General features: G+C 37.7%; 1 protein-coding gene and 1 long non-coding RNA gene across 8 annotated transcripts in view; one reads left to right on the top strand and one right to left on the bottom strand.

The window, feature by feature from the left end:
• LOC132374872 (uncharacterized) overlaps window positions 1-6456 on the top strand; it is a 32819-nt gene extending 26363 nt beyond the window's left edge. Inside the window, exon 3 of one of the 2 annotated variants that reach the window (XR_009505786.1) lies at window positions 5991-6456. This is a non-coding gene — a long non-coding RNA (uncharacterized LOC132374872). Of the gene's footprint in view, window positions 134-5990 lie in introns of those variants that run through there. The other variant, XR_009505787.1, reaches the window with a different exon arrangement.
• Window positions 1-12511, bottom strand: part of TCAIM (T cell activation inhibitor, mitochondrial) — a 38068-nt gene that overhangs the window by 14739 nt on the left and 10818 nt on the right. For all 6 annotated transcript variants that reach the window (XM_059939258.1, XM_059939255.1, XM_059939253.1 and 3 more), the window contains exons 4-6: window positions 12309-12462; window positions 9137-9389; window positions 1669-1791 (exon numbers count right to left, since the gene is read on the bottom strand). In XM_059939258.1, the coding sequence (XP_059795241.1) occupies window positions 1669-1791; window positions 9137-9389; window positions 12309-12462 (530 nt within the window). The remainder of the gene's footprint in view (window positions 1-1668; window positions 1792-9136; window positions 9390-12308; window positions 12463-12511) is intronic.

Raw genomic sequence — 12511 nt, forward strand, 5'->3', positions numbered from 1 at the left:
GAGTAAGGCGCTCAACAGGCTTTCAGAAAACTTAGGTCCCTTCTTCATCCTAACACCAATTCTGATGAATGTCATTTCTGATAAAGTGAAATAGGCTTTCAAAATTATTCCTTTAACACACAATGTCATCAGTCACAATGCTTTTGTTGTGACTGTCCTTTTGTTGGAGACTTGGTTAATTTCCCAGTAAGCCGAGACACTCACGTCCACAGTCCTCAAATATTCTGGTCTCGGGACCCCTTTGCACTCCTAAAAACTGAGAACCTCGAAGAGCTTTTGTTTATATGGGTTATAGCTATTGATATTTACCATAGTAAGAATTAAAGCTGAGAAATTTCTCTACTATATTGTAAAATAATGTTTATTTCTCTTTATGTTTAAGAAATCCTTTCATTTTCCTGATCCATTCTGCCTTCTCACATCTTTTAAAATTTATTTAGAAAACGTTATTTTCATGCATATTAATTTGTTTATAAACCTTTAAGAAGGATCTTATTATTTTGTTTTTAGTTAGTGAAGTCTATGTTACTAGATTATAGAATTGGAAGGGCCCCCTCTAATCAAAGCTTGGATGTGATGAAAAGACAGCAGCTATCAGCACAAACCCAAACATCCCACACAGTCCAAGTGTAAACACTTTCCTCTGAAATTTGAATTATCCTGGACAACTATGATTTGAATACATAAGAATAGAACATATAAGTACTATCTGTATTCTGCAAGCCCAGGAAAAAGGTGCTGTTATGGTACCCAAATGGTCATTTGGTTCAATATAAGTAAAAAGTCCTGATAATGATGGCTGAAAACAACAAAACAGGCTACAGCAAAGAGTAATAGAAGTTTAAGCTCCAGACCAGATGACAATATCTCCGGGATCTTGTAATGCAGAGTCCCATGACTGAATCACACCACCCCCTCCTTAGGGTTGTAACAGCTGTTAAATCCATTTTTATAATAAATAAAGATTCAGCATGTATCTTTATACAACTGTGATTTCTAAGTTTATGAAAACATTTAAAAAGTCAAGTTATAGTGACTACAGGTATTAATACTGTATTGCATTTTGTAAGTTGCTTAAAGAGTAGATCTTAAAAGTTCTCATCACAAGAAAAAAATTTTTTTGTAACTAGGTATGGTGACAGATGTTAACTAGACTTATTGTGGTGATCATTTTACAATGTATACAAATAATGAATTATCATGTAAAACACTTGGAACTAATGTTATATGTCAATTATACCTCAATTGAAAGAAAAGAAAAAAAAGAAAAAAAGTCATGCTATATAACATAGAATAAAAGAATACAACATTTATTTTTTATCTCCCTTCCTCTTTTTAAACTTAAGTACCAGTCTTACATGATTGGGAAATAATTATTTTTTATACATTATGGGCATAGGAAAAGTGTATTTTTCTTACAAGCCCATTATGTTAAAAAAAAAACTATTATGCTAAAAATATCAGTATCTAAACTTTACTTCACTATTTTAAACAAGAAATTCACACTGATTTTCTTACATAAACATTTGATTACTTTCATAAAAAGATAACTGAATATTTAGTGAACACAATAATTAAAGATGCAAATATTTAACTGTTAGAAACCTTTACCAAAAGGTAATACATGTTTATTTTAATCTCTAAATTAGGTTTTCTCTTCTTCATTACCTGATATCCGAGAGCTGCAATTGATGGGACAGTTCATCTTTTAAACGATCTAGTTCTTTTCTAAGTGGCAAACTATTCTTCAGCTTTTTAACAGCACTTTTCCCATTGTTATCTAACCAGGATCTAGAAAGAAAAAAACAGAGATATACACTTTGCAATACTAACTATAACGCAAACATTTCTACTATTGAACGATGTGTTCATTGACTTAAAGCAGCCCCAGTGTTAAACCGAGTTTGCCATCAAACGTTTACCAAATTATAAGTACTGCTGCCAAGTCTATTCATTTAGAGTAAATACTTCTAAAATAGGTTTCTTGGAGAACTGCCAGCATCTGTTAAATCATATTCTACTTATGACAACTTCCTTTGTCTATCAAAAAAATTCAATTTAAATTACACCCAGCCTGTTGCTAGATTTCCAGAGATGGGATAATTTTTAAAGAATTAAAGATACTTCAAACCTCACTTATGTTTACTGCACTTTTAGGCAGGCTGTACTGGACCACCACTTGCATTGGTCATCTACAGGCGACCCTTTTCCTACTGGGGCACATGAGCAGATGGTGTCCTAGTGCAGCCAGACAGGGAAAAAGTCAATTCAGAAGACGCACCTAATGGTGCTGGTGACATTCAACAGGCGGTGTTTCCTGAGGCAGGCACTTGCGGAGGTAACTCTGTGGATTCTAGCTGGGTAGACCCTGTCTCTTGCTCCGTTTTTGTCTTGGTTGTCAGCACCCTGAGCTCGCCCCGCTCAGCCCCTCAGCTCTCTGTCCAAGTGCTCCCACTGGTCAGGCCTTACCAGTCTCGGTGTCTCCGTCCACACGCTCCTGTCAGGTGGGTCTGTTTGCCCCTTGGTTCCTTCCCACCCGACCAAATGCCCAGCTCTAGTCTCACCTCTCTCCACCTTTATTATTTTCCCCCGTCAACTACATCATAGGCTCAGCAGAAAGATGTTCTTTTAATTCTGCACTTCTTAGAACGTTTACCTCAGTGAAGTCTTAAAAGAGAAAATAAACATCAAAGTCGGTGTAAGGATTAGAAGGGGAGAGCTTTCAGACAAGAGCTGAGGGCAGCCCGGGTGGCCTCGTACCGAGCAGCACGGCCCCTTGGGAGGTTATCACTTCCTCGGTGTTATAATGGTCATGGCACAAGGGATGCTGGCTGTCGCTCAGAGTCTCTAGTCCCCCAGGGGAGTCTGGACAAACAAGAGGCCTGGGTGGTGCCTAGGAGGCTGAATGGCTGCTGCAGGAGTAGGCAGGGCAGAGTGGCAAGGTGACTCGGGGATCAGAGGAACATTTTGGGTCCAAGATGGTAGTGGTGGAGTGGGCCCTGGGTACAGCCGTGCAAGAGAAAGCTCCAGGGGGTTAGGGGGAAAATGGTCTAAAGCACCCCATCCCCAGGCCACCTGACACCCCCTGTGGGACACCTGTCAGTGATTGATGGTCAGGCGTTAGGATAACTCTGCAGAAGGGCTCATATGTCCATCTCAAAAGTGCTTGCCAAATAAACCTTTTTAAGGTTCCTTAATTATTAAGTCACTTTAAAGGTTTGAGATGTTGTCATCTACAACCTTTAAAAAATAATCAAGTTCAGGGAATTCCCTGGTGGTCCATCGGTTAGGACTCCCGCTTCCACTGCAGGGGACACTGGGTTCTATCCCTGGTCGGGGAACTACCATCCTGCACGCTGCACAGTGCAGCCGCAAAAATAATAATAGTAATCAAGTTGAAACTCTCAGAACCAATCAACCATTATGCATGCATCAAATATTTATCCTGAAAGCCTAACAGTGTGTTGTGTTGGGAATATAAGGAAGATGCATCTAGTAAGGAATAGAGAGAGAAGCAATTGGAAGAGAATATATGAGCTTCTAGGAGAACAGAGGAAGAATTAAGTAATTCTGCCTGGAAGGTTCTATAGAGCAGGTGATATGTGACCTGAACCTGAGAGATGGATCAGAGTTTTCCAGGCAGATTAGTGAAATGGAAGGGCATGCCAACCACGCCAGTGCACAGGGAAGTATAAGATGAACCAACGTGCCCAGATCACACGATGCCTAGAGGGAGGGGGGGTGTGAGATGAGACTGGAAAGGAACGTACATGTGTGTGTGTGAGATTATAAAAGGTCTTGCACATTGGCGTAAGGAATTGGGACCTTTTCCTCTACCTAAAGATGTTCCACTTTTTTTTTTGGCCATACGGAGGGGCTTGCAGGGATCTTAGTTCTGGAACAAGGATTGAACCTGTGCCCCCTGCAGTGGAAGCTCGGATCCCTAACCACTGGACCGCCAGGGAATTCCCTATATTCCACATTTGTTTGATTCACTAAATGTGTGCAGTCATTAATAATTCTTCCTACTCCCCCTTTAAGAATACTGGTAGTGATTTTATTTCTGCTTTCTGTGTGAGAAATAAAATAATATCTTACTTTATATCACGATTATTAGCTCTTACAATTTTTCAACCTTTTCCTCATTTATTAAGTCATATGTGTTAATCAATTTACTTTAAATTATGTAATAGAAAGGATGATTTTTTGACAAATGAATTACCAAATGGCATACCATGTGGGGTTTGGGGACCAAATGTCTTAAACTGTAGACTGAAATATAATCTTATGATTATATATTCATGACCTGATTGTTGGAATTCTTACATTTAGTGTATAAAATTTAACTGATCTAGTTTAACAATTTTTGTGTTTTGTCTCTAAACACTGAGATGAAAATGAAGGTTCTACACATGGCATTTTCTTTCTTTCTTTCTTTCTTTCTATCATCTATCTATCTATCTATCTATCTAGATACTAGATCTATCTATAGATATAAAGACAAAGATACATGTTTCCTAGCTCTGGCCACTGAGAAGTTCAGTAGCAATTGAGACATGCACCACCCAGATCTTGGTTTCTAAAAATCATTCCCTCCTAAAAAGAACCAGAGCTTCTCGGCAAAAGGGTTCAATCAAACACTGGGCCAGGGAAAGTCCAGATGAGCCTGGAACACCTTGGTGAACCAGGAAGTAAGAGAGTTCTCAAAGAATGATGGGGACATAGGAGCCGGCTTGAAGGGATGGATGATAAGGTTAGAAAATTGCCATTTGGCAACCATCATCATAATATGTGATTCAGGCAAAAATCATCAATGAGCACTAGAGCTAAGGGGTAAAAATTCAGTGTTAAAAGGATATTTACATAGCCCTAAGTATCTCCTCAAAAGAAACTAACTGAAGGGAAAAATAGTTCCTTTACTGGGGAAAAAACTGGGAGACACCACCTTAATCAAATGATCCAAGTTAATATCACTAGTAATGGGATAATCAACATCATATGCCTCCTATATAACATTGAAAACAACACACTTCACTTTCGGGGTATTCCTGCCAAATATGAATAACCTGACTCTAATTATGAGAAATACTAGATAAACTCAAAACACTCAAATTGAGGGACATTCTACAAAATAACAGCAAGGTAATGGAAGACAAGAAAACACTGAGGAACCATTCCCGATTAAAGGAGGTTACAGAGACTAAAGTTATGACTTATAATTTGAAAAACAATGACTTAGCCTATAAATAAGGAGAAGAGTGAATAAGTGTATCATATGAGTTAAAGCATGATTATAACATTTCCAAATATCCTACAGAAATAATTCCAATATTGTAATTGTCCAATGTGGCATTTTGTGGACACTAAGAGGATTCAGAGCTTAGACAATGAAAGTGAAATAAAACTTTGTGTGCAAACTTCAAATAGAAAAAATGGAAGTCTGACATTTACTAATATCTCAGGAGCTAACAGAATAGCATTTAAATGGTCTTTCCATAGTTCAATGACATGTTTTTTTCAGTGGGATAGACATTACATATGGGATAATTTGTTTACATACAAATGGATCCTGTTGTCTCCTTGCAAATACAAATTCTATAAATGCAATACATTTTAGTTATAAAATTATTTGATAATCAGAGAATATATGCAAAATATGGAAATACTAAAAGCTACAATACAAAGTAGCATTTTCTAATTTTTTTTAGGCTGGCATATTCTTTTTATTATAGTATAAAATTAGAAAACCTTACAAATTAAACATTTCATTATAGCGTTTTTATCACTATAAAGTGATTTTACAGTAAGATAAAGCACAATTTTCTGAGAAATTCAAAATTACACAGCATGTCCTAGAATGTAGATTGAAATGTAACTGCCAGATATAAGAAAATAGATTAAATGGAGCTTTTATGACCTGATAATTCTTCTATGTTGTGTTTTTAAAAACTCAACTAATTTATTTTCATGATTTCTCTGTTTTATTTCAGCCTGCATGTCTCTGCGGAAACATAAGGAAAATTATTTGAAAGTTTACACTAAATAAAACTGTTATATTTTCTCTTTTTAACATTACATTCTGAAATATTAGAAATAACATGCTTTCAAGATTAAATTTTGATCAGGTGAATGCAATTTGTAAACCAGGTGAAGATCAGCTGGATGGGGCTTCCCTGGTGGCACAGTGGTTGAGAATCTGCCTGCCAATGCAGGGGACACGGGTTCGAGCCCTGGTCTGGGAAGATCCCACATGCCGCGGAGCAACTAGGCCCGTGAGCCACAATTACTGAGCCTGCGCATCTGGAGCCTGTGCTCCGCAACAAGAGAGGCCGCGATAGTGAGAGGCCCGCGCACCGTGATGAAGAGTGGTCCCCACTTGCCACAACTAGAGAAAGCCCTCGCACAGAAACGAAGACCCAACACAGCCATAAATAAATAAATAAATAAATAAATTTAAAAAAAAAAAAAAAAAAAAAAAAGATCAGCTGGATGTAAATTTGCAGAATTATTTCTATGCTCCCTCTGAACTGTGTAATTCAGCATGTGCTCCTTAGGAGTCCTCTCCTATAACTACATATATAATAAAGATGAGGTAAACAATACAAGAATGAAAATAAAAACAAACCGTATATGGCCAAAATGACCATGGTGGTGAAGAAGTTTTGTCCTAGTTACAGCTACCCTAAATCTCCTGACTATGGGACAGTCACTCCATTCATATGATTTGAAAGCTCCCAATGGTTCAACAATTTTATAATTATTTGCAAAATAATAACAAATTTAAAAAATTAGGACTTCTCTGGTGGTCCAGTGGTTAAGACTCTGCACTTCCAATGCAGGGGGCTCGGGTTCGATCCCTGGTTGGGGAACTAAGATTCCACGTCCCACGTGGCATGGCCAAAAAAAAATTAATAACTGAAACAAGAAACTGATACCAACACCACTCTGGCTTTGATGACATAAGCTCCTGGAATCCTTACTGGGAAAAACTAACATAAAACAAAACCTGAACAAACCCTCATCAGGGTCCCCGCAAACTGGGCAACATCCATAGTTGGGAAAAGGTCAAGACTGGCTGAAAGGGGTGCTGGGCCTGTGTGAACACACTGGACCAGGGAGACCAGGTTAGGTTATGGAAATAAGAGATATGAAATCTTCCAAATTCATACAACTGTCATAACCGGGGCATAGGCCCTCTAAGGCATGCTGGTAAAGGCAACAGATTTTTTTTTTTGCGGCATTTAGTCTATACTGTAATTTACCCAAAGGGCCCAAAGAGCAGCATGTATTCCTTTTCTTGCCTTTTTTCAGTGTAGAGCTGTCCTCTCCTATCCTACCCAGCCTGGACCCTCTACTCTAAAATTATACCTGCTAAGCTAAACTCAAACTCTATGAGGTGTGATAATCTGGTTCAGGTAAGTCACTAACATATCCACGTTCAAGAAATATAACCCAAGGACCTCCGATACAAGCATCAAAAACTAAACGAAACAGAAATCTCTAACCGGTCGATTTTAGAAGAGAAGCTTTGAGTAGGAAGATTTAAGGTGATACCAGTCAACTCTCAATATTCTCTAGCCCAAGAAAAATATATGGAAGTAAAAGATATGAAACAGCATTACACCAAGAACCAGCCACAGCCCTATTCCAGCTCTTTTGTAAGCAACTGTAAATACTGTCTGTTTCATTTAGAATAATTCAATATTAATTTTAAATCAGTTTTAAAGTGAATGCAAGATCTCTCTTATAAACAAGGCTAAAACATGTAATGCTTTATTGTTGTTAATTTCATTTGTCAAAGCTAAGAAAACAAAGGTTCTATCTGGCTATGAATGGGTTTACTTCATTGTTTGACAAGATACATAGTTATTGACAACTGAATTTGGATAATAATGATCAATAAATTAGACAGTTATATTTCCACTGATTTCAATTTCTAAAACAGTGGTCTATTTAATTTATGTTGCTATCTTCTTTAAGAGTAGACAAATCAAAATGACATGTTTTGAGCCTGTCCTGGTAATTGTCAACATGAGAGCTTGAATTTAAAACGAAGTATACCTCTGGAGGAAATGAAGAATTCATAGTAACACAACTCATGTACGCTCAGAAAATTTCCTTAAGACAATGTATCTCTTGCTAAAAACAGCAGATACTTTTAAGTCAACACTAATGAAACTAACAGAGGCACTGTTTTAAAACAAACGGTCCTCTACATTCATTGCTGAGTCACTTCTACTGCTACCATCTGTATTAAGCTACTTTACATTTCCATATTCAACCTTGAGTTCTCCACACCCAGCCTCCAGCACTGCACATTCACACTTTTCCAACAATTCTTTAATTCAGTGAAATAAAAATGCTGGTTGGGTTTTATGAATCTACAAAGCAGATTAGTAGAAAGATGATTAAAACATGTTCCATACTCTTAAAAATGCATTATCTAGTAAAATGTAATATAATATAATGTAAGAGTGTCTACTTTTATTAAAGGCTGAAGAATTTTATTGGATGAACTACATACAAATAAGGAAATTATAAATACTCAGCTTGGGCAAGGAACCAATGGAATAGCACATATCTTGGTGAATTGGCTTATCCCAGTTCCAGTCTGTTTTCATTGTTTGCCAGCTGACTACCTCTGAGTTCTGGATCCCTGGGACAATCTTTCCATGATGGCTACACATCTAGCTCCAGACCAAAATTGTACCCTATGAAACACTCAACTGAACCACTGAATTTCTTTTTTGCTGAATTTCTAATCGCTGAATTTCTTTAATATGTTATTCTAAAGCCTCTTGACTTAAGGTACAACAACTCTCATTCTTGCTTTTATGCCTTGACTTATCCAATCCCACTTCTTTTCTATACCAAAAGGTAGGTCAGACAGTCCCAAGTTTTTGTTCATCTGGACACACTGTGAGATAATTAGAACAATGGGTATAAGCAGAAGTTTCATGGGCTGGATCCCAGTGCATGCGAGGCTGAGACCCTCTCTTCTAGCTCATGTTTTTTGTTTTTTTTTGTTTTATCTTTGGCTGCATTGGGTATTTGTTGCTGCATGCAGGCTTTTCTCTATTTGAGGCGAGTGGGGGCTACTAACTACAAATAAGTTTAAATAAAAACTCTTACATACGTTAGGGTTGTTTCCATTCTCCAGACTTGCTCGAGGTCTTCATCAGGGTCCTTGAACCCAGTAAAGGAGTAGTAAGACTTGTCCCATTTGATGGGCCTGTCAGATATCCTTTTGGCCTCTTTGAGAGGCTGGGAATGCACATTAGTATTCAAGCTTTGGATATGTTCAATGGATAAACTGCAGGAGTTGAGAATATATAACACTGTGCTTAGCAGATCTCTGGTGTGCAAAGTAAATTTGACTGCTCGAAATCCTAGAGAATATAATTCCCCCAAACAGTTAATACAGGTGATTATTTGCTTTACTTGAAAAACAGTTTTTCATACATTTATAGATTCAAAATCTTTTAAAACACTCCATTACTGATTAAAATTCATCCTATTGGAAAATCATCTGTAAATGGAAAACTACATCCCTTCTCCCAAACTATACCACACTACCTCCATCTTCATGAAGTCCTCTGTCAGCTCTCTTTTCTAGTTTGGCGCCAGTGACCAAACCCACCCCAGCCCAAGAAGGGGATTGAGAATATTTTCAATGCTGTTCATAAATTTGGTCTCTACAGTCTAAGGGATGGAAACGCTCTCCTATGGGCAAGTGTCCAGCAGACAGGGTGTCCAGCACTAAAGAGAAGGGGGAGGGGGGAGGTGGGGGAGGGGGGGGGCAGGCTGCCCTGGGACAGTGGTTCAAGGAGGGGCCAATCCAGTCTCGGGGTCACAGAAACCCACCTCAAATTTTCTCTGCGGTTGAAAGAGACTGTCCTCATACTCCCCCATCCAGCTAGCTAAGGACACAATATTTTCAGAAGTGACTCAAAATTCCCTAATTTTTTAAAAGTTAGCACTTCACAATCTGACTTTAATGCAAGTAGTCAGTGGGCTCAGGGTAGTAATCTAACTTACGTCAACAGTAGGAAATCTACTGGTTCCCCTGCACCTTTATTCGGTGTTAAACATGGCGCTAGCTGAATTTACATAACTTTTCAATGAACACTGTCACCAGTGCCATTATTATCTCTCTTTTCAAATGTGAAGAAGCAGAGGTTCGAGGAGGTTAAGAAGCGTGAAGTGAGGGCTTAAATCTGAGCTGCCACCAAGCCAAGCATTTTCCCCATTATAACATGCTGACTCTTTTTTCTTTCTTTGGAAAAATTTTTTAAATTGGTTTTGAAAATTATACAAGCGTTATGTAAGTACATCCTTCTTGTAAAATTATATATACAAAGTAAAAGTCTCCTGTTGACAGGCACACAACCTCACACTTTCACTAGATGTAACCCTATTGACATTTAGGTACACAAGCATTTAGACCTGCACTGCCTAATATGGTAGCTACTAGCCATATGTGGCTATGTATTGATAAAATTAAATTGACTGAAATTAAATAAAATTTTAAATTCAGTTCCTGGTCATACTAGCCCCACTTCAAGTGCCCAGCAGCCACATGGGGCTAGCGCCAGCTGGACCACACAGCGCTCATACAGAACAGTTACATCACCGCAGAAAGCCCTCTTGGACAGCACTGCTCTAGACCTTTGCTATGTGCTCTGTGTGTATGTTATATATGATATATACGCTTATGTGTTTGCACAAACACACACCCACAGTGTGAATTGTTCCTTTTTAACATATAAACTGCACCATTCTGGATCTATGACTTTGAACTTGCTTTTGTTATTTAACCTTGGTGACTCTTCCATTATCTGTATGTATACATCATTCTCTTTCTTTTTAGTAGCGCTATACTAATCCACATAATCAATGCAGCGCAATTTATTTAACACTTCCAAAACTGATGACTATAAAAGTTGTTTCTAATTTTTCACCATTCCACAGAAGGCCGAAATGTGTTTTCTTGTCTTTGCCACCGATGAAAGTCATCGCAATGTAAATCATGCTCAGAGATACCTACTATGCCTGCCACATAGATTTACAAAATGTAGAACATGCAAACTAAGAAAGATTTTTTAGTTGAATCATTGATGGTAAAGTGAGAAATACTGGTAGGAAAATTATTCTAGTCAGTGAAAGAGGAAAGGAAATGCAAATTCCTGCATTTGAGGTTAGGAAAAAATAGTTTATCCTCAGAAGAGGTAAGTCAAGGAGTAAATCCCAGTTTCTCTCTTATTTATCAATTCCATTAATTGTTTAATCCAAGGTCAGGGCTGCTATATAGTGTGGAATGCCTGTACCAGATTGCATATATCCTTTATTGGAAAATATTACCTAATTAATTTAGTTTGCATTTGATTACTGAGGCTAAACGTTTTTGTATCTTATTGGCTATATATGTGTATTATTTCCTGAACTGCCAAGACATTGTGTTTGCCCATTTTTGCAACCAGGCTGCTCTGTTTTCTTCTTGACTCCTAAGAACTACTTATATACTAACGTTATCTTTTTGTCACTTATGCTGTATGTCTTCTCCCATTTTTAATTTATTTTTTATAATCTATTTTAATAAATGGTTCAAAGTTAACCATTAACTGAAAGTAGAGGATTTTTCTCTTTACCCAGCCAGAGCTGATGACCGCTATTTGTTTTAGCATTAGTTCACAGAAAGCTCTTGGTAAATCTTTAAACTGTTTTAAAGTTCATTCTAAAAATAAAGTTATTTTCTCAAGGATCACAAAAAGGATGGACAGACCCACATTCATCCTTAGTTTAAAGTAGCACTGGATCATGGCTAAAGCAGTGACAAAGGATAAAACAGAAGGCTGTACATGAAGACTGATCAGATTTTACAAACAGCATGAGGCTGGAGTTAAAGGGTTCAAGACCCCTATTCTGTCTCCATGGTCCTGGGACATTACTAAGTTACAATTGGGCAAATACTACATTCCTCACAGGGTACTTTGAGGACTAAAGAGAATGTGAGCTATATTTTTTAAAGATACAAATTGTTATATAGACATTTAATACTTAAAACAGCACTGAAATAGGAAGGGGACAAATAGGAACACTTCAGTTTTCTAGTCAGAAAAGTTTAAACATAAAAAATGGCTCATCAAACACATGCAACCAGGAACAGAATCTAACTCCAGGAAAACATGCAATTAAATGATATTATTTTCTATGACAAGGCTTCAATCCGAAGGTCTTCTAGCAACGTTAGACAGATCGGATACATCATACCAAGCCTGCAAGGGACACATGAGAAATAAGAAACGTACCGGAAGTGCTGAAGTGTTCCTGGCCATCAGAGGAGTTCTGGTCTGTTTCTCTGACATAAAACATAAGCTGGGTTGGTTTCAAAGACTTGAAGCCTGGTTTCTGGAGGTTTTCTAAGTAGGCACTTAATCTCTTAAGAGAATTTTCATTGACTTCCTGGAAAAAAATGTTAAGAGGCATTTATACACAAAATAGAACAAGGAAA

This window comes from Balaenoptera ricei, chromosome 11, assembly GCF_028023285.1.
Source record: "Balaenoptera ricei isolate mBalRic1 chromosome 11, mBalRic1.hap2, whole genome shotgun sequence".
Lineage (NCBI taxonomy): Eukaryota > Metazoa > Chordata > Mammalia > Artiodactyla > Balaenopteridae > Balaenoptera > Balaenoptera ricei.